Source organism: Geotrypetes seraphini, chromosome 2, assembly GCF_902459505.1.
Source record: "Geotrypetes seraphini chromosome 2, aGeoSer1.1, whole genome shotgun sequence".
Taxonomy (NCBI): Eukaryota; Metazoa; Chordata; class Amphibia; order Gymnophiona; family Dermophiidae; genus Geotrypetes; species Geotrypetes seraphini.
The window spans coordinates 344,819,870-344,840,935 of NC_047085.1; the positions used below are offsets into that span (position 1 = coordinate 344,819,870).

Sequence of the window (21,066 nt, forward strand, 5' to 3'; positions counted from 1 at the left end):
TAGGAAAATAAATTTTGTACCACAGATTGGCCGAAGTGTCCATCCCGTCTGGAGAAGGCATCCAGACAGTAGTGAGTAGTGAACGTGTGAACTGAGGACCAAGTGGCAGCCTTGCAGATTTCCTCGATGGGCGTGGAACGGAGGAAAGCCACAGAAGCAGCCATAGCTCTGACCCTGTGCGCCGTGACAGCACCTTCCAGTGAGAGACCGGCCCGAGCATAACAGAACGCAATACAGGCAGCAAGCCAGTTGGAAAGCGTCAGTTTAGAGACATGACGACCTAGACGGTTAGGATCGAAGGTCAGAAAGAGCTGAGGGGACGAGCGGTGAGCCCTGGTACGGTCAAGGTAGTATGCAAGGGCACGCTTACAATCCAGCGTGTGCAACGCCTGTTCCCCAGGATGAGAATGGGGTTTAGGGAAAAAGACAGGCAACACAATGGACTGGTTGAGGTGAAAAGCCGAGACCACCTTGGGAAGGAATTTAGGATGGGTACGCAGAACCACCTTGTCATGCTGAAAAACAGAGAACGGCGGATCGGCGACCAGTGCATGCATCTCACTAACCCTCCTGGCAGAGGTGATGGCAATGAGGAAAAGCACCTTCCATGTGAGAAGTTTGAGCGAAGTTGTGGCAAGAGGCTCAAAAGGGGGTTTCATGAGGGCTGATAAAACCACATTCAGGTCCCAGACGACAGGAGGAGGCTTCAGAGGTGGTTTGACATTGAAGAGGCCTCTCATGAACTGGGAAACCAGTGGATGAGCAGTGAGAGGTTTTCAGAGGATAGGCTCATGAAACGCAGTGATGGCACTGAGGTGGACTCTGATTGAGGTAGACTTGAGGCCAGCGTCAGACAGAGAGAGCAAATAGTCCAGTACAGTTTCCACCGCTAATGAGGTGGGATCGTGATGATGCAGTAGACACCAAGAGGAGAACCTGGTCCACTTCTGATGGTAACATTGGAGGGTGGCCGGTTTCCTGGAGGCATCCAAAATGCGACGGACAGGCTGAGACAGATTCTCTGGAGAGGTCAGCCCAAGAGAAACCAAGCTGTCAGGTGGAGCGAAGACAGATTGGGATGCAGTAGAGACTGACGTTGCTGCGTAAGTAGAGTAGGAAACACAGGAAGAGGAATGGGCTCCCTGGAGCTGAGCTGAAGCAGGAGGGAGAACCAGTGTTGGCGAGGCCACCGAGGAGCGATGAGAATCATGGTGGCCCTGTCCCTGCGGAGTTTGGATAACATCCGCAACATCAGAGGTAGTGGAGGAAAGGCATAGAGGAACCGATCCGTCCAGTCGAGCAGGAATGCATCTGGGGTCAGACGATGAGGAGAGAAGAGTCTGGAACAGAACTGGGGTAGCTGATGGTTGTGAGGCGCTGCAAAGAGGTCCACCTGCGGAGTGCCCTAGCGAGCAAAGATGGAGTGGAGTGTTGAAGGGTCCAGAGTCCACTCGTGAGGTTGAAGGATGCGGCTGAGATTGTCAGCCAGGGAGTTCTGTTCGCCCTGGATATAGACAGCCTTGAGGAAGAGATTGCGGGCCGTGGCCCAGGTCCAGATGCTGAGAGCCTCCTGACAAAGGAGGCGAGATCCGGTGCCGCCTTGCTTGTTTATGTAGTACATGGCGACTTGATTGTCTGTGCACAGGAGAAGGACCTGAGGGCAGAGAAGGTGCTGGAAGGCCTTGAGAGCATAGAACATGGCTCTGAGTTCCAGGAAATTGATGTGATGTTGACGCTCCTGAGGGGTCCAGAGTCCCTGGGTGCGTAGATCTCCCAGGTGAGCTCCCCACGCATAAGGGGAGGCATCCGTGGTTATGATCATGGAGTGAGGGGGTAGATGAAAGAATAGACCCCTGGAAAGATTTGAGGAGTTCAACCACCATTGAAGAGATTGCTGAAGAGACGATGTCACAGAGATGGGATGAGAAAGAAGATCCGTGGTCTGTGACCATTGGTTGGCAAGAGTCCATTGAGGTGTCCTGAGGTGGAGTCGCGCCAGAGGAAGCACATGGACCGTCGAGGCCATGTGGCCCAGGAGGACCATCATCTGTCGGGCAGGAATGGAGTGATGAAGGAGCACCTGACGACAGAGGTGGAGCAGGGTCCGTTGACGGTCGGAGTGGAGAAACGCCCTCATTAGTGTGGTGTCGAGAACTGCTCCAATGAACTGAAGTCGCTGTGTGGGAAGCAGATGCGACTTGGGGTAGTTGATCTCGAACCCCAGGAGATGGAGGAAAGAGATGGTGTGATGAGTGGCTTGTAGCACAAGTGGAGACGTAGGTGCTTTCACCAACCAATCGTCCAAGTAGGGGAACACCTGGAGGTTGTGAGACCTGAGGAAGGTCGCCACCATAATAAGGCACTTGGTGAACACCCTGGCCGATGAAGCGAGGCCAAAAGGTAGCACTTTGTACTGATAGTGATGGTGCTGTATCTGAAACCGTAGGTAGCGACGTGAAGTCGGATTGATTGGGATGTGAGTGTAGGCCTCTTTGAGGTCCAGGGAACATAGCCAGTCGTGTTGAGAGAGAAGAGGGTAAAGCGTGGCAAGGGAGAGCATTCTGAACATCTCCTTGACCAGACACTTGTTGAGGTCCCTGAGATCGAGGATGGGACGAAGGTCTCCTGTCTTCTTGGGAACCAGGAAGTAGCGGGAGTAGAATCCCTGACCCCTTTGGTCCGGAGGCACCTCTTCGATGGCATTGAGAAGAAGGAGGGAGTGGACCTCCCTCAGGAGGAGGGGATTTGGGAGGAGTGAGAAGCAGACTCTATGGGAGGATTGTCTGGTGGAAGAGTCTGGAAGTTGAGAGAGTAGCCGTGGCGAATGATGTTGAGGACCCATTGGTCTGATGTGATGACCTCCCAACGGCTGAGGAAGATTTGGAGGCGACCTCCGATAGGCTGAGGAAGAGGCAATGATGGTGGGAGACTGGCTGTGCCCTGGAGGAAAAAGTCAAAAGGGCTGAGATGGTTTTGACGGAGGGAGAGGCTTGGCAGGTTGGTGAGACTGTGAGCGAGCCTGAGATTGATGCTGTTGACGAGGTCGGCAAGGCTGCTGTTGAGGCGGGTTGAGAGGTCTGGCCGAGAACCTGCGCTGGTATGAAGACTGCTGTCTGTAGGTGCGAGCAGGTGGAGTCTTCTTTTTAGGTTTAATCAGAGTGTCCCACCTGGTCTCATGTGCTGAGAGTTTCTGGGTTGTTGAGTCCAAGGACTCTCCGAAGAGTTCATCACCCAGACAAGGTGCGTTAGCCAGGCGGTCCTGGTGGTTAATGTCCAGGTCAGAGACTCTCAGCCATGCCAAACGTCGCATGGCCACCGCCATGGCAGATGCGCGAGAGGTCAGCTCAAATGAGTCGTAGATGGAGCGAACCATGAATTTCCTGAGTTGGAGGAGGCTGGAAATATGTTGCTGGAAAAGAGGGACCTTACGTTCAGGAAGGTATTTCTGTAAGGAGGAGAACTGTTGCACCAGATGCTTCATATAGAAGGAGAAGTGGAAGGTGTAGTTGTTGGCTCTATTGGCTAGCATGGCATTTTGGAAAAGGCGCTTACCAAATTTATCCATGGTTTTTCCCTCTCTGCCAGGAGGGGTGGAGGCATATACACTGGAACCCTGAGACTTTTTCAAAGTAGATTCCACCAGGAGGGATTCGTGGGGCAATTGAGGTTTGTCAAACCCTGGGATTGGAATAACCCAGTACAAGCTATCCAATTTGCGAGGGGCCCCGGGAACAGTGAGGGGAGTCTCCCAGTTTTTATAGAAAGTTTCCCGTAAGATGTCGTGGACGGGCAACTTTAGAAATTCCTTGGGAGGTTGCTCAAAGTCTTTGGCATCGAGGAAAGCCTGAGACTTTTTAGAGTCGGACTCTAAGGGGATGGAAAGAGCTGCTGCCATCTCCCTAAGGAATTTAGAAAAAGAGGATTGTTCTGGTTTTGAGGCGGTATCGGTCATGGAGGGTTCTTCGTTGGTTGACGAAGCGTCCTCTTCGGTACCGTGCGGGGAGTCTTCCCACAAGTCTGGGTCTCTAACGTCAGGGTGTGCACGTTTGGACATCGGTGTGGAAGGCTGGGCATGGCGGGTCTTTGAGAGAGATTTGCCTGAGCGCACCGAGGCGGTACCGGGAGAGGAAGACTGATGTCGTTCCTGGGACCGGGAAGGGTCGGCAGCAGTACGGGTATGCACTGCAGGTGTTTCAGCCAAGAGCACAGGCATGGAGGTATTAATCGGTACCGAGGGAGTCGACACCGATGGGACAGTGCGAGGCTCGGTGCGAGGACCGGTCCCGTACCGGAAGGTGCGGTGCCAGCAACGCCGGCAACAGTTGTTGGAGTTGTTGCTGGAGCTGCTCCTGTAATTGGTTTTGGAGTATGGCCGCGATGCGGTCATCCAGGGGGGGCACCGGTACCGCTTTTTTCTTCTTCGGTACCATAGGTGCTGCTCTACGCTCCGGCGATGAGGAGGCCGATGATGAAGCACTCACCGAGATCGGAGCGGAGCGTTTGCAGGGTCAGTGCGGTGCCGGGAGGGTCGGTGTCGCAACCGTGGCAGGAGGGCGCTCAAGGGAAGTGGAAGGCTTCTTAGCCGGCTTACCTGGGCCCAACGACCCCGAAGAAGGGTCAGGTGGTGTCGACGTCGTGGGTGCCGACTTTTGTGGTGCCGTCGACGTCGCAGCAGGTTCCATGGCAGATCCGGTACCGAATAAAAGATTTTGCTGGATCTGCCTGTTTTTTAATGTGCGCTTTTTAAGCGTAGCACAGCGGGTGCAAGAGTCAGCCCGATGCTCTGGACCCAGGCACTGCAGGCACCAATTGTGCGGGTCGGTGAGAGAGATCGGGCGTGCACACCGCTGGCACTTCTTAAAGCCCGGTTGAGGGGGCATGAAGGGAAACACGGCCTCCGCAAAATCAAATCCGGAGGCCTGTATGGTGGCAACAGGCCCTGCTGGGGCCGGCCTGAAAAAATAAAGAAAACTGGACGAGTTTTTTTTTTTGTAAGTAAAAATAGGGAATCCGAAAGGAAAAATTAGAAGAAAAACGAAAAATTACGCGAGCGGGAAGGCAGAAACTAGCTTTTCAACGGCCGTTGAAAGCACATGCGTCTTCTTTGCTCCGCGGAAACGAAGAAACTGGGGACCACGCTCTCCTCCGTCGGGCGGGAAGGCACTCGCGCATGCGCGGTGCGGCCAACTAGAACTTTCTAGTTAAAAAGGTCCGTACCGGGGCTCTGTCGGTGACGTCACCCATGCGTTAAGAATATGCTGCCTGCTTGTCCTGGGATAATATCACTTTACTGAAACTCAAAAGGGTACAAATAAAAGACTTTTCCTCTCAAAGAGAGTGTCGATTTCAACGTACCTGACAGAAATTTTGGGACACTTTTTCTCCTTCAGCAAGGAGTAGATTTTTGAATAGCTGATACTCCTATTATCCCAGGATAAGCAGGCAGCATATTCTCACATGTGAGTGACGTCATCCACGGAGCCCCAGCATGGATAGCTGCCAAAGCGCTCTTGCACTTTAAGAACTTAAGAAAGTTCGCAACTGACCACACCATACAAGCATGAGTGCCTTCCTGCCCTACGTAGGCGAGCAAACTCCTCAGTTCTCAGTTTTCCACAGAGCTACGAAGTCGTGTGTGAAACAGTCTCTGTTTTCTTTTGTCTTCCCGCTCACGCGTTTTTTCTTTTTTTGTTTCCTGTTAATAAAACGTTTTTTAAAAATTTATTTTTTCTTTCGGTCAATTTTCTCTGACAGCGGGGCCTTCGTTACTGCCTCAGCCCTCAGCTTTCAATTTGGCTGAGGTGGTTTTCCCTTCCATGTCCCATCTGTTGACTGGCTTTAAAAAGTAGCAGGTGCCAGCGCATTATTTCTTTAACAGACCCACATAAGTGGTGTATTCAGTGTCTTGGTCCAGACCATCGCATGGAGTCTTGTACATGCTGTTTGACGCTACAGAAGCATTCTATTAAAAGCTGCCTTATTCAACAAAGATTACATTTCGGTACCATGGAGGGCTCACAGGTACCATAGATACCGTCGAAGGTATCACTATCACCTGACTTACCTTCTTCCATGCCGGTGTCACAGGCTATAGCTCCGTCTGGTAAGCTAGCTAAGAAGTCACCAGCTTCCCAGACGGTATCTCAGGCCACTAAGATATCGAGTCTAGTTGTACCGGCCAAGTAGATACCATTAATATGGCTCGCTTCAACTTCAAGAGATGCATCTTCATCCATGTCATCCTCTCCTGTGCAAGCCGCGGCACCGTTAATACCGGCATCCAAGTCACAGGTGTCGGTGCAGTCTTTTAAGGAGAAGTTTGATGCTCTCTTTTTTAATTGGAGTTTGGAGATATGTTCCAACTGGTCACCCCGATGTCAGCTCCTCCAGTACCTTGCCCAGCCTGAGCGTCACCCCATGCGAGATGCAGGTATCACCACTGCCTCATCGGTACCATGTCATTCTCGGCACCGATCACCATCATTGAGCCATGCTTCCAGACACTGTTTTTCAAGGCACCGGTCTCCTGCTTCAAAGCATCACTTATCAGGGCACCGTTCTCCTTCTCCTAGGCATCAACACAAGAAGCGACATTCCTCTGGACATTGCTCCAGTCAATCACGTCATTCTTCTCCACGCCTGCATGCAACTAAATCTGACAGGCACTCTTCAAAGTCCAGACATATCTCTCCCAAGCAATCATAGAAGCACAAGCATTCTACATCGCCTGCTGCATCGAATCGGTACCAAACCAAGCGTAGGTATCGTTCACCTTCAATTCCTGTGGATTCAGATCTGTGTCTCGAGTCTAACCTACTACAGAAGCTTATGATTTATCTGCAGAGCATTCTCCTCGTACCACCTGTCACAGGGAGTCATCTCCTTCCGAACCTGTCTCATTTACTCGCTTTATTAGACAAATGAGTAAAGACATGGCTGTTAAGTTGGAAGCAGATTCCAAATATTCGGAGGAATTTATAGACTATGGACTACAAACATTCTCCTAAGGATCTTGTCAAACTTCATTTACCTGGTATCTTGAAAGAAACTCTCTGTAAAAATTGGGAGTCTCCTTATTCTGTTCCGGTTGCACCTAGAAAACTGGATTCTCAATACAGAATCATTCCCATTCCTGGGTTTGACAAGCCTCAACTTTCATATGAGTCTTTTGTGGTTGAGTCCACTCTTAAAAAATCTGCTGCTTCTAAAGTCTACTCCACGGTACCTCCAGGGCGAGAAGACAGAACAATGATTTGGTAGACATCTCTGCTAAAATTCCATGTTAGCCAACAGAGTCATAAACTATAACTTTTATTTTGCCAGTTTTCTCAAGCACCTGGTGAAGCAGATGCCTAACTACTATAAATATTTTCCATCCCATATGAAGTCAGAGTATCAGCATATGTTTAGTACTCTCACTCAACTCAGACAGCACATGGTGCAATCTGCTTATGATGCTGTTGAGCTGTCCTCTAGAGCAGTGGTTCCCAACCCTGTTCTGGAAGACCACCAGCCAGTCAGGTTTTCAGGATAGCCCTAATGAATATGCTGGAGCAAATTTGCATGCCTTTCACCTCCATTATATGCAAATCTCTCTCTTGCATATTCATTAGGGTTATCTGCAAAACCCAACTGGCTGGTGGTCTTCCAGGACAAGGTTGGGAAACATTCTCTAGAGTCTCTGCAATGTCTGTTGCTATGAGGAGGCTGGCATGGCTCAGGGTAGCAGACATGGATGCTAATCTCCAAGATCGGTTAGCCAACATTCCCTGTCTGGGTGATGAGCTTTTTGGAGACACTATTAAAAACACAACCCAAAAACTCAGCACATAAAAAGTCTTTTAACTCATTGCTTAAACCTAAGTCATTTATATCTAGACCTTTCAAGCCCTCTTCTTGTCTGAAGCATTATACAACAAAACCTCTACTGCCTTCCAGGCCAAAGCAGAAAAAACAGCAAAAGCAGCATCCTCAAACATGTCAGACATCTGCTACTCCCAAATCAAATCAACCTTTTTGACCAATTACTCGAGAGCATAATTTCAATCAATATAACTCTGCCTCTTCCTCTCCCCATTGGAGGTTGTCATCAACATTACCAACATTGTTGGCAGTTAATAACCTCCAACCTCTGGGTTCTAAATATCATTCGAGAAGGTTATTCTCTTCATTTTCTCAACATTCCTCCAGATCATCCTCCAAGAGAGTTTCCTTCCAACCCACTACAGTCCTCTCTTCTCCAGGAAGTCGAATCTCTGCTCATTCTCAATGCCATCGAGAAGGTTCCTTTGGACCAGCAGAACAATGGGTTTTATTCCTGATATTTCCTTGTTTTGAAGAAGACGGGAGGTCTTCGACCAATATTGGACCTCAGAGCTCTCAACAAATTTCTTGTCAACTCTAGCATCGCTATATCCCCTGATGGATTGCAATGATTGATTATGCTCTCTGGAATCCAAGGAGGCGTACACTTACATCTCCATTCACCCAGCCTCCTGCAAGTTACTCAGATTTCAGGTGGAAAATCATCATTACCAATACAAGGTTCTGCCTTTCGGTCTCGCATCATCTCCCGTGGTTTTCACCAAATGCCTAGTGGTAGTGGCATCCTCCTTATGGATTTATAGCTTTCAAGTCTTTCCCTATCTCGACGATTGGCTCATCAAAGATCCTTCGTCTCAGGGTGTGATAGCAACGTAGGTTTCCTTCCTTGTTTGTCTCTGTATTAATTTGTATAAATTAATTCTTGGTTTTTAAGCTTTTTGTTATACTATGAATGAAGTTATACCCTTTTGTTATTTTTAATATATTTATTAGATGTACACCACTTTGAAGCCTGATTTGGCGGTATAACAAACTTTTAATAAACTTGAAACTTGACTATATTGTTCATGCAACATTTGGGATTCGAAATCAACATTACCAAATCTCAACTGCAGCCTTCTCAGACTCTTCAGTTTATCGGAGCCCTCCTAGATACTGTTCACCTCAGGGCGGTTCTTCCCCAGCAGCGTCAGAACGCGTTGATACAACTTTGCCATCAAGTGGCCCGCCTTTACTCACTCTCAGCGAGGCGCATGATGGTTCTTCTAGGTAATATGGCCTCTACAGTTCACGCGACTCCTTTTGCCAGACTTCACCTACGGATCCCTCAATGGACGCTGGCTTCTCTATTCACAGGCTCTTGACCCGCTTTCCCAGCATATTACCATTACATCTGTATGGCAATCTCTTCAGTGGTGGATGCTCTCTTCCAATCTTTCCAGAGGTTTGCTATTTCAAACACCTCCTCATCAGAAGGTTCTCACAACATATTTGTCAACATATGCTTGGGGAACTCAACTCGATGGTCTCCGCACTCAAGGCCTTTGGTCTGCCAGAGATCGCTGTCATCACATAAATCTATTGGAACTCAGAGCAATTTTCAGTGCTCTCAAAGCTTTTCAGCATCTGCTTTAAAATCAAGTTCTCATCCGTATGGACAATCAGGTAGCCATGTACTACGTAAACAAGCAGGGAGGAACAGGATCTCTTCTCTGCCAAGAAGTTCAAAAGATTTGGAATTGTGCAATTCTGCACGACATCTTTCTGAAGGCTGTCTACATTCAAGGAGAACAAAATTCATTAACGGACAAACTAAGACATATTCTTCAACCTCATGAATGGATGCTGAACTCAGCAGCTCTCCATCCCATTTTCTCTCAGTAAACCTTTTTGCGTCTCCCCACAACAAGCTGCCCCAATTCTGTTCTAGACTGTACTTTCCTCATTGCCTGGCGGCAGATGCCTTTCTTCTGAACTGGACAAACAAGTTCCTTTATGCATTTCCTCTTATTCTCAAAATGCTTGTCAAGCTCAGACAGTCTACCACTATGATTCTGATAGCTCCTCTGTGGCCCAGACAACCTTGGTTCTCCCTTCTACTTCAGCTCAGCATAAGGGAACCACTTCTACCAATTTTTCCATCTCTTCTTAAGCAGAGTCACAGTTCTCTTCTACATCCCAACTTGCAGTCTTTGTACCTGACAGCTTGGTATCTCTCGGGATGACTTCACCTGACCTTCATTTTTCTCAATCGGTTAGAGACATCTTGGAAGCCTCCATAAAACCAGCCACAAGACAATGTTACACTCAGATATGGACTTGGTTTTCTGTTTGGTTCAATCTTCTTCATCAGGAACAAAAATCCACCTCCATCTGCAGTTTTGGATTACCTTCTCTATTTATCTCATTCTAGACTCAAATCCACTTCTATCAGAGTCCATCTCAGTGCAGTTGCTGCTTTTCATCAACCATTGGATGGAAAACCTCTCACCGCTCACCCTGTGGTTTCCAAATTTATGAAGGGACTCTACAGTGTTAAACTACCTCCAGTAGTTTGAGATCTTAATGTTGTACTTGCTAAGCTGATGAAACCTCCATTTGAACAAATGTCTTCAGCTAATCTTAAATACCTTACTTGTAAGGTAGTTTTTCTCATTTCTCTGACTTCTGTTGGCAGAATTAGTGAACTTAAAGCTTTGGTGGCGGATCCTCCTTTTACAGTTTTTCACAATCATCCAAAGTTTTTACCGAAAGTGGTCACGGAGTTAGTTCCATCATCAATCCATTGTGCTTCCAGTGTTTTTTTCCCAAGCCTCATTCCCATCCTGGAGAAATAGCTCTTCACACTTTGGACTGCAAATAAGCGTTGGCCTACTAAAGTATTTGCAATGAACCAAACCACATAGATCGTCTCCTCAACTTTTTGTCTCCTTTGATCCTAACCAGTTGGGCAGCCTATTTCTAAAAGGACAGTTTCCAACTGGTTGGCTGCTGGCATCTCATTTTGCTATGCGCAGGCTTGGCTGCAACTGGCGGGTTGTGTCACAGCCTATAAGGTTCTAGCTATGGTAGCTTCAGTGGCTTTTCTCCGCTCTACTGCTACTTGGTCCTCGGTTCATACCTTCACTTCTCATTACTGTCTGGAATCCTATTCCAGACGGGGTGGACATTTCAGCCGAGCAGTATTACAAAATTTATTTTCCCAATAGCCAGCTCTCTCACCATTCCATTTCTGGTTAGCTTGGAGAGGTCACCCACATGTGAGAATATACTGCCTGCTGTCCCTGGATAACACCTATTATGGTATGGTAAGTGTGCTTCCCATGTCCTAATCTGATCTTTCTATGGGATTTTTGGGGAAAGGGGTGGGGGTATGGATCATGTTATAGAATTGTGGAATTGCTTGTGTATTGACTGTTTTCTCTTTGATTTAATAAATGTGATTTAATCATAAATATATATGATAAATACTATGAGAATAGCTAACTTCATTTTTTTTTTTTTAAATAAAGGTTACATCAATAATGTCATGTTGTTTTCTTAATTTGTCAGACTTGTCTGGTTTTCATACTTGGTGTGTATTTTGGCATTGTTTTTTTCACAATTAGACTACCCTTATCACAGTTGCAAATTCTGCTTTCTATTATATTCCATGTGCAGTTAAGACAATGAATGAGTGATTTCTGTGCTTAGGATAGCAAGTGATGAGGCTATGCTGTGCCAACTAGTTTGATTGGTTGTCCTGAAACAAGAAGAAATGAATAGAAAGTTGATATACTGTGTTATAGTAGAGCTGCTACTACTACTGCTACTAATCATTTCTATAATGCTACTAGACATACGCAACACTATATATTAAGAGACAGTCCCTGCTCAAAAGAGCTTACAATCTAGTCAAGACTGACAAACTGGACAAGAAGGTGCATCAATACACAGTGCTCGGGTGGGGGAATTACAGAGGGAATTTGAATCTGGATTTGAATACTGTCAGAGACTGAGCTTGACATACTGAATCAGGCAGTTTGTTCCAGGCATACGGTGCAGCAAAGTAGAAGGGACAGAGTCTGGAGTTGGCCCTAGAGGATAAGGGTACAAATAAAAGATTTACCTGATGAGTGGAGAGAGGAGAGATACTGAAGAGCTGTGGAGCAAATACACTTGTAGGTCAGTAAGAGGAGCTTGAACTACATGTGGAAATGGATAGGGAGCCAGTGAAATGACTTGAGGAGAGGGGTAATGTGGGCATAATGACACTGGTGGAATATGAGGCATGTAGAAGAGTTCTCAACAGATTGAAGGGGAGAGAGATGGTTTAGTGGAAGACCAATGCAGGTTGCAGTAGTCTAGGTGAGAGGTGATGCGGGTATGGAACTAGCAAGTTATCTCTGTGTAAACAGATTTCTAGTACCAGAATTAAACCAAGATATTTGAATTGCATCTCCACCACCAAACTTCTGAATAGATAAAAAATGTAATGATGTATTTTCTTGCAGTCTTATACAAAAAGTAATCTTTTTTTTTGTATGTTTTCAATTCCTAGAAATGCATTGACATTCTGATTGAGAAGGAATATCTGGAGCGTGTGGATGGGGAAAAGGATACTTACAGTTACCTGGCCTAACATTTTTTTTATTTTTAGCAGTTGTTGGGTGGTAAACTTCATTTGTGTGGCACTCAGCAAATAGTTACAGTATGTGATGGAAAGAATGAAAACAACTGAACTTTACAGCAGCCAATGTGCTGTCATTTGGACTTTTATTTTTAGAAAATTTGAGACGAGGGCTCCCATCTGCAAGTCTCAGATGTACAACGGAACTGCTCAGGATTGATGTAATTCAGTATGTAAATATGAAAATAAGGACACCATTGCCATTTAACCTAATTTAAAAACAGAAAGGAAATCAAACCCGCCTACATTGGGGGTTGCATGCTACTGCCTCTCTGCATTTAAATCTAATACATTGGCTGTATGATAAATGGCTGTCACGGGCAGCACTTTAAGAGCAAGTCTGAATGGACCTATGTGTAATCTGCTATGAAAAACCATTTGTATAGTGTGTTTCATTTTTTTAATGTGTGATGAATAAAACAAAAACAAAAGATTTCTGTACAAGTTTCATTTGGTTTTACTGGTTTAAGTTCTATCTTTCTTAATGTAAATAAAAGGAATGATTATGAAGACTGTAGCCATTTGTTTGGTTGTTGTTTTTTTAAGCTCCTCTTTCCTTAGTCCAGAGGTTCTTGAGGATTATTTTGTTTGCTGCTGAAAATTTTTTTTTTGATAAAAGGGTTTGAGACCTTTTTTCTAAAGCCTAGCACACACTAAATGCTGCACATCTTAGTTTCTACCTATGGGTTATGTGACAGTTTAATGTCTATTAGAGCACACTAAGCTTTTTCTTTTTTTTTTTTTTTTTTTAATTCTGTATTGATTTTTCAAACTTCAACAGTGCAAAACACAAGTATGTATACATATAATAATTCAAGAAAAGCACATTCGTCTTACTGACATATATATGAGCAACCATTTTATCCCTCCCACCCACCCACCCAATAACTAACAAGAAAACACAAATACATGGATTCTTTCAATAAGCTTTTCCAATTTAAAATAGTACATTCCCATCCTCCTCCCGCCCACCCTAGATGTGTATACTCCAAGGGCCAAAATTAAGATCAATTATCATTCTTTACAGAATTTTGTCAATGGTTCCCAAACATCCATAAATTTTCTATAATGTCCCTGTTGTATGGCAATCATATGTTCCAGTTTAAAAGTGTGGCATAGAAATTCATAGAAACATTGGTCCAGATTTATCTGGTGGGGATTGTATTTTTACAGTACCAGTTTTTAGTGCTTGTATTCATATTTTGTATATTGGTACATTTTTTGGTTTTTGTTGGCCGAGATAGAAATTCCCACCAGAAATTATAATTTAACCGGTCCCAATTTTTCCAGTTCTTCAAAATAAGTTGTATGGAAACCCCTGTCATTATAAAGAGAAGTTTGTTATTATGAGAAGATATTGGGCTTTTAGCCCTCATTAACGTGCCAAATAGCACGGTATCGTACGTCAATGCCACTGGATTTTCCAATACTTAATTCACTTGACCCCAAATGGATCTCCAAAATTTAAGTATCAAGGGACAATAGTATAGTAGATGATCCAATGTCCCTACATTGAGTATACAGTGCCAGCATCTATTAAATTTGGAACTATCCAATTTCTGTAATCGAACAGGGGTCCAAAAAGATCTATGTAACAAGAAAAACCATGTTTGTCTCATAGATGCAGACGCTGTACATCTCATCCTCCAAGTCCAAATTCGTGGCCATTGAGACACAGAAATCTGTTGCTTTATCTCAATGCTCCAAATGTCGCGAAGACCAGTGTTTGGTTTCTTATTCAAAAATTCAGATATTAATTTCTACCACTGGGCGGCCTGATGCCCTAGGAAATCTGTCTGGAAGCATAGGATCGGCAAACTATACTGATTTTTAAGATTTCGCCAATCAGGGAACCCCTTCTGAATGGCTTGCTTCAACTGCAGTAATTTTGAGACTTAGCAATACCAAATGTTTGTTGCAGTCGTGAAAAGTCAAGCAGCTTTTCCATCTGATAAACACACCATTTAATGTATGTATACCTGCCTGCATCCAATGCTTCCAAAGGATCTTAAACCCGCCAATTTGAATCTTGGAGTTCAGCCAAAGGGACTGAGAGGTGGATTTATGAATTGGAATAGGTGCTAAATTATTAATAAATTTTAATGTCTGCCAAGTGTCTAATAAAATTCTATTGTCTTTATACATCCTAGGTAATTTGATACTTAAAATGTGACACAATCTCAATGGAGACAGGAGTTGCCATTCCAACCATAATCAATCTGGAAGATTTTCCATGAGTGGAGGATCCAATACATACCCCGATGCATTATATAGGCTTGATGGTACCTTTATAAAGATACTAAAGCAATTCTCACAGCTTTACCAAGCCAAACAAATTTAGTAAGAATACTATTTAATTTTGTGTAAAAGGACCCCTGAAAAAATACTGGCAACATACCCATTTGGTAGCAAACCACAGGCAAAATCATCATCTTAATTGTTTGAACTCTCCCCCACCAAGACGGATGTAAAGGGTTCCATTGCTCACACATTTATGTAACCTTCATCAAAGATTTTTCATTTACTTTCATCGTCTCTTCCAACATTTTCTGTATCCAAATACCTAAATATTTTATACCCTCTTCCTTCCATAGGGTATCAAATAATCCTTTTGAACAATGTACATTTAGTGGAAGAACCTCCAATTTACTCCAATTTATTTTATAGCCAGAAAATTTGCCAAATTGGTCAATCAAATCCAGTAAATGTGTGATGGAAGTTTCAGGATTCCTCAAATGAAGCAAAATGTCATCTGCATATGCTGAGACTTTATATTCCCGACCTGCATAAGGAATACCCTGTATCTCCTTTGCGTATTGAATAGCCAATAGCAAGGGTTCCAGAACAATGTCAAAAAGCAAAGGAGATAATGGACACACCCTTGTCTAACTCCCCTCTCCAGACAAAACGTTCTGAAAAAGTATTATTAATATATAATCTGGCAGAAGGAGAACTATACAAGGTTTGAATCATTTGTTTAAATCCAGAACCAATACCAAACCAATCCATTGCTTGATACATGATGGTCCACTCCACATGATCAAAGGCCTTCTCTGCATCCAAGGATACAGAGAAGGCCAGATCTTCCAAGGCTTTTGTTATATTTAACATGTGGAAAGCCAGTCTGGCGTTGTTTGAAGAATGTCTTTGAGCAACGAACCCTGTTTGGTGCATACCAATAAATATATAATAGAAAGCCTTGGCCAAGCGTAAAGCCAATAACTTAGCCAGAAGTTTTCCATCTACATAATTAAAGAAATAGGCCTGTATTTTGAAACTAATGTAGGATCTTTATTTGGCTTAGGCAAAACTATAGTTAATGATTCTGCCATAGTACCTGAAATGCAACCTTTAGTTAGTTAAGTCTGATATAAATTTAAAAGATGAGGTAATAGTGCGCTTTGGATTGATTTGTAAAACTCTACAGTGAAACCATCTCCACCTGGAGCGGATCCAACTCTAAGGGACCTCAATGCAATTTGAAGTTCTTTCAATGATATAGGTGCCTCAAGAGTTCCTTTAATATGCTCAGGAATTTTAGGTCCCTTGATTAACCCTCAAATTCTTTATTTGAATAAAGCTTGGAATAATATAAAGCTTTGTAAAAACTCAAAAATTGTTTTAAAATATTTCCAATTTGAGAATGAGTTTCACCCTTCTCATCTTTAATCACCACAATCTTTACTTCTTTTTTTTTGGCTTTGAGCTAATTAGCTAATCTTCCCGCTTTATTTGAGCTTCCATAATACAGAGCCTGTTGAGAGAACAAATCTTTTCTAGCCAATTGAGAGGAAATCTCGTATTTGTATTTAGCTTTTAAGAGGGCTTGGAAAGTAATTTGTTCCCATTTCGAAGTCAATTGTAACTCTAATCCTTTAATATTTTTTTCCAAATTAGAAAATTCAATTTTTAGTTGTTTCCTAATGTGTGCCGAGTATGATATGATTTGCCCTCTCATTATAACTTTAAAGGCATCCCACAAGGTTTCTAAAGAAATTTCCTCTGAGGCAATGATTTGAAAATATTCACTCATTTTTACTTGAAATTCTTCAATAAAGTTTGAATCTGCAAGCAATGTATTATTGAATCTCCAAACAGGTCTACTACCCTCTTGTTCAGCAAATTTAAACTCAATCCAAACCCCACCATGATCTGACAAAATAATTGGATCTATGTTGGCTTTTGTGATTTGCTGTACTAATTTATCTGATACAAACACATAATCTATTTGTGAAAATGATTTATGGGCATGGGAGCAAAAAGAAAATTCCCAAGCATTAAAATGAAGAATATGCCATATGTCTTTCAATCCACATGATTGTACCAAATTATCTAATCCTAATGATATTAGCATTTTACTGGGTTGTTTGTCCAACAATGGATCCATAACGGCATTAAAGTCCCCCGCCACTACTAAATTAGAAGCAGCCAGTGGTAGAACCAACTGCTGAAGAGTTTTAAAAAATTCTGCATAGATGTTGAAAAATGTCAGAATATCTTTCCACAAGATCATATCCACCTGGATCTATCTGCCTGAGGGATCTGCAGAAATCAGATTAAATGCAGCTGAGCATTTCTTAAGCACTAAAATAGCCACCTCTGCCTTCTTACAAGTTTTCAATGCCTAACCCACCCCCCTTCCAGCTTCATCGATTCGATAGCAGATAAATGAGTTTCCTAAATGAAACATATATCCGCATCCTGCTGTTTCAGAAAATTGAGTGCCTTTTTTTCTCTTAATAAGGTGATTGAGCCCATTGACATTTAATGAAAACAGTTTCAAATGCATTATGGATTTTTAGCTAAAAGGCATCTTAAATGTTTTACAATAAAATTCAAATGATTACCCTTCCCACCATAAGAAACTATTGAACAATCCCCCATCCGAGATTGAGAGCGAGACCAGAAGGCTTTGAGCATGCGCAAATGCTCAAAGCCAGTCCAGCCCAGCACAGAAGAGGGAGGATCTCCGATGCACCACCCAGCCCAGGCCGCGCCAGAAGAGGATATTCGGGCACCGGCACTGGTGCCAAGACAGGGTAAAGTTAGTGTCATTGACGTGCTCGGGGGGAAGTAGGATCGCGGTGGAGGGGGGGGGCAACGTGAGCGGGGGGGGAGGATGCCGGATCACAGGGGGGCGCTCGTACAGCGAGGCAAGCTCGGTTTACGAGGCACCAAGTTTGCAAATGTTTTGCTCATCTTGTAAAACACTCGCAAACCGGTGCACTCGTAAACCGAGATACCACTTTATATTAGTTTATTTTTTACATACCCCCTGCTATAATGGTCACTAATTTTAAGTCAGGACTACTTTGGACCCAAATGAGCTGAAGGAAAGCTGTTTTAGGAGACCCAAAAGTTGCGTCTAACCAGGGGGGGGGGTGGAGAGGGGGTTGTTCGATCGGGAAGTGCTACACAGGGAGGATGGGAGGGAGAGATGAAAAACTTCTGCCCCAAGTGTGGCCAACCTTTATGTTACAACCTTCGAAGATACTCACCTTTGCAGTTCCCACTGGGCCCCATTCATCACTGTGGCTAAGATATATCGATAATGTGTTTTTGATTTGGTCAGGCACCTCAGATAAAGGCATTTCTCAATAGATGAAGAGAATGCATTTTAAAATGCCTACCTATCTCGGAGAGAACGTGAACTCGCAGGCCTTGAGCATGCGCAGATGCTCAAGGCCTAGCAAGAAGAGGAGGCCGATCTTCGGGCACCAGCACCAATGCACAGGAAGTGCCGGTGCCCAGATGACAGTAAGAAGTGGCGGGGGGGGGGGAGGTTTCCCGATTGTGGCGGGGGTGCCCGATTGCAGGGGTAGGGTGCTGGATCGCCGGGGGGGCGCCGCTCACAAATTGAGGCACGCTCGGTTTCCGAGGGGCCAATTTTGCGAATGTTTTGCTTGTCTTGCAAAACACTTGCAAACCGGTGCACTCGTAAACCGAGGTACCACTGTATATTTCTATGTTTGGCTTATGATGTCTTTTTTTTTTTTACTGGAACTAATGTACAAATTGCTTAGTACTCACACACTAGGTTGAAAAAGTCGCTTGGAATATGTTTTTGTTACAAGCATTTTAAATTTAAAATAGCTGACAGTAAAACAGGGAGACAAAACATTTTTTAGATATATCAGTGATAGGAAGAAGTGCAAAAGTGGCATTGTAAGACTCAATGATGAAGGGAAGAAATATATAGAATCTCGGAGAGAATGAGAGCCAGAAGGCCTTGAGCATGCGCAGATGCTCAAGGCCCAGCCCAGGCAAGAGGCGGAATCTTCATTCACTGGCACTGGTACATCCTGTGGATTGGTGCTGGGTGCCGGTGCCAGATGGAGTAAGGGGCTTGTTTGGGCGGGTGGGGGATGCTGCTTCCAGCACGGGGGGGGGGGGGGGAATGCAATGCCGGATCTCGGGGGGGGAGGGGCGTTCACGGGCGGGAACGATGCTGGTTCAAGTAGAATAGGGGTGTGATGCTGGTTCTCGGGGGGAGGGCGTTTGTGGGGGAGAGCGATGCCTGTTCGATCAGGGGTGGGTGGGTGGGTGGAGCAGCGCCGGTGGCTTCATGGGAGGGGGGGAGGTAGAACCAATCAAGCGAGTTTCCCTTACTACCTATGCGAAAACTCACTATGATATACGAGCAATTTGGTTTACGAGCATGCTTCTGGAATGAATTATGCTCGTAAACCAAGGTTCCACTGTATTTGACTTTCCTGATCTTAATTCATTTTATATCCCATTCTCCTGAGAGCTCAGCATGGGTTACAAGGTAACAAATCCACAGTTAAACAAGATACAGACAAGGCAATATGGGCTAAAATGGTACTTGTCTACTATAGTAGTTCATCTTAAATTAGCAGATACAGAACGAGTATTTATAATCTACGTACATTGTACATTATTAGTAATTACAAATAAGTTTCACATATAGCTGGATCATCTTGAAGCATGCACTGAGAGAGTCTAACATATACATTAGTTTGTGTTTTACAGACTGTGGCTGAAGGAGGAAGATAGTGAGTTGGATGCTCTGGTAGAAAGTTTAAAATGATGATGTGGGAAGGGTAGTGGAATCTATGTGTTATACCAAGCAGGTACTAGGCTAAGGAAATTAGGTGTTTATTGCTTTCCTATTTAAAACTCAAAAGTCCTTCAAGGAATTTGATACATGGAGGTAATTGATTCCTGTATTTTGGTAAGAAATGGGAGTAGGATCGGCATCTGACACTTTCTAGTTGGAGGCTCCAACCAGGGGGTAATATTAGGCCTGTTTCTTCCTGGGAGCAGAGTGGTCTGTTTGGGATGTAAGGTGGGAGTTTGGCTAAATAGAGAACAAAGGCTTTTTTTTCATTGTTTTTTCTAAATTGGGGAATAAACTCCTAAGGGAATTATAGGGGATGAGAGTTTGCCTTCAGTAAACAAATAAAAACATTTCTCTCTCGGAGATAACCTAGTTGGGTAGAGAAAGAGTATAGGAATCGCCCTAAGCTGGAGAAGATTTGTTATATCATGCAAGATCAATGGACTTTTGGGCTTTTCTTTGGTGGGAGGGGTGAATAATTAGTTGATTACGTTAGGTTAGGATTTTATGTGTGCTTTATTAAATTATATAATGACAAATTTGATCAAAATTATTTAAAGCTGCTACGATATTTTGCAGCAGTAAAGACAGAGAAGTTTGTGAAGATTAAAGGAAAAAAGGATAGAGCAAAATACAGGCAAATTCTGGTAGAAAGCTTGCTCCAGTCTGCCACAGATCTGGAATTTGGGAAATGATTTGTTTTCCAGCAGAACAAATGTCCTATGCACCAAGCAAAGGCAACAATGGAGTAGTTCAGCAAAAAAAAAAAAAAAAAAAAGAGGATGCCCTTAAGTGGCCCAATCAGACCCAGACCTGAATCCCCCAAATCCAATAGAAAATCTGTGACAATACTGAAGATTGGATTCCATAGATGATCCCCAAAATGCAGGACATGCAGGAAAGAACTATACTATCAAGAAAAATGGGAACATTGCACCATTCTGCTGTACATAGCTGGTAGATGCTCTTCCTAAATTACTCATGGCTATTATTGCTGCAAAAGGGGCTTATTAAGTATTGAGTCAAAGGGTGTACAGTCTTATGCAATCAAGTTTTATTTCTTTAGTCTTGATATACCATCCACAAGGCATCTGTGTGGTTTACAATATACAGTGGAACCTTGGTTTACGAGCATAATTCGTTCCAGAAGCATGCTTGTAAACCAAAATACTCGTATATCAAAGCGAGTTTCCCCATAGGAAATAATGGAAACTCGCTTTGATATGTTCCCACCCCCCCTGAGGCCAGCAGCGCTACTCCCCCCCCAAGAACGGGCATTGCTCCCCCTGCTCATGAAGGCGCCCCCCTGCATGATCCGCCATCCCTCCGCTCGTTTCGCCACCCCCCCTGCAATCCGGCAACCCCCCTGCGATCCGGTGCCCCCCCCCCGCTCGTGTCGCAACCCCTTCCTACCGCGATCCGGCATCCCCCACCCACCCGATCACATTTCTTACCACCGTTTGGCACCGGCATCAACGCACAGGACATGCTA

The 21,066-nt window shown here is 44.3% G+C and overlaps 1 protein-coding gene across 2 annotated transcripts in view; it reads left to right on the plus strand.

The window, feature by feature from the left end:
- CUL1 (cullin 1) overlaps positions 1 to 13,010 on the plus strand; it is a 275,377-nt gene extending 262,367 nt beyond the window's left edge. For both annotated transcript variants that reach the window (XM_033930314.1, XM_033930315.1), the window contains one exon: positions 12,365 to 13,010. In XM_033930314.1, coding sequence (XP_033786205.1) covers positions 12,365 to 12,445 — 81 coding nt within the window. In that variant the 3' untranslated portion in view covers positions 12,446 to 13,010. The remainder of the gene's footprint in view (positions 1 to 12,364) is intronic.
- The last annotated feature ends 8,056 nt before the right edge of the window (positions 13,011 to 21,066 follow it).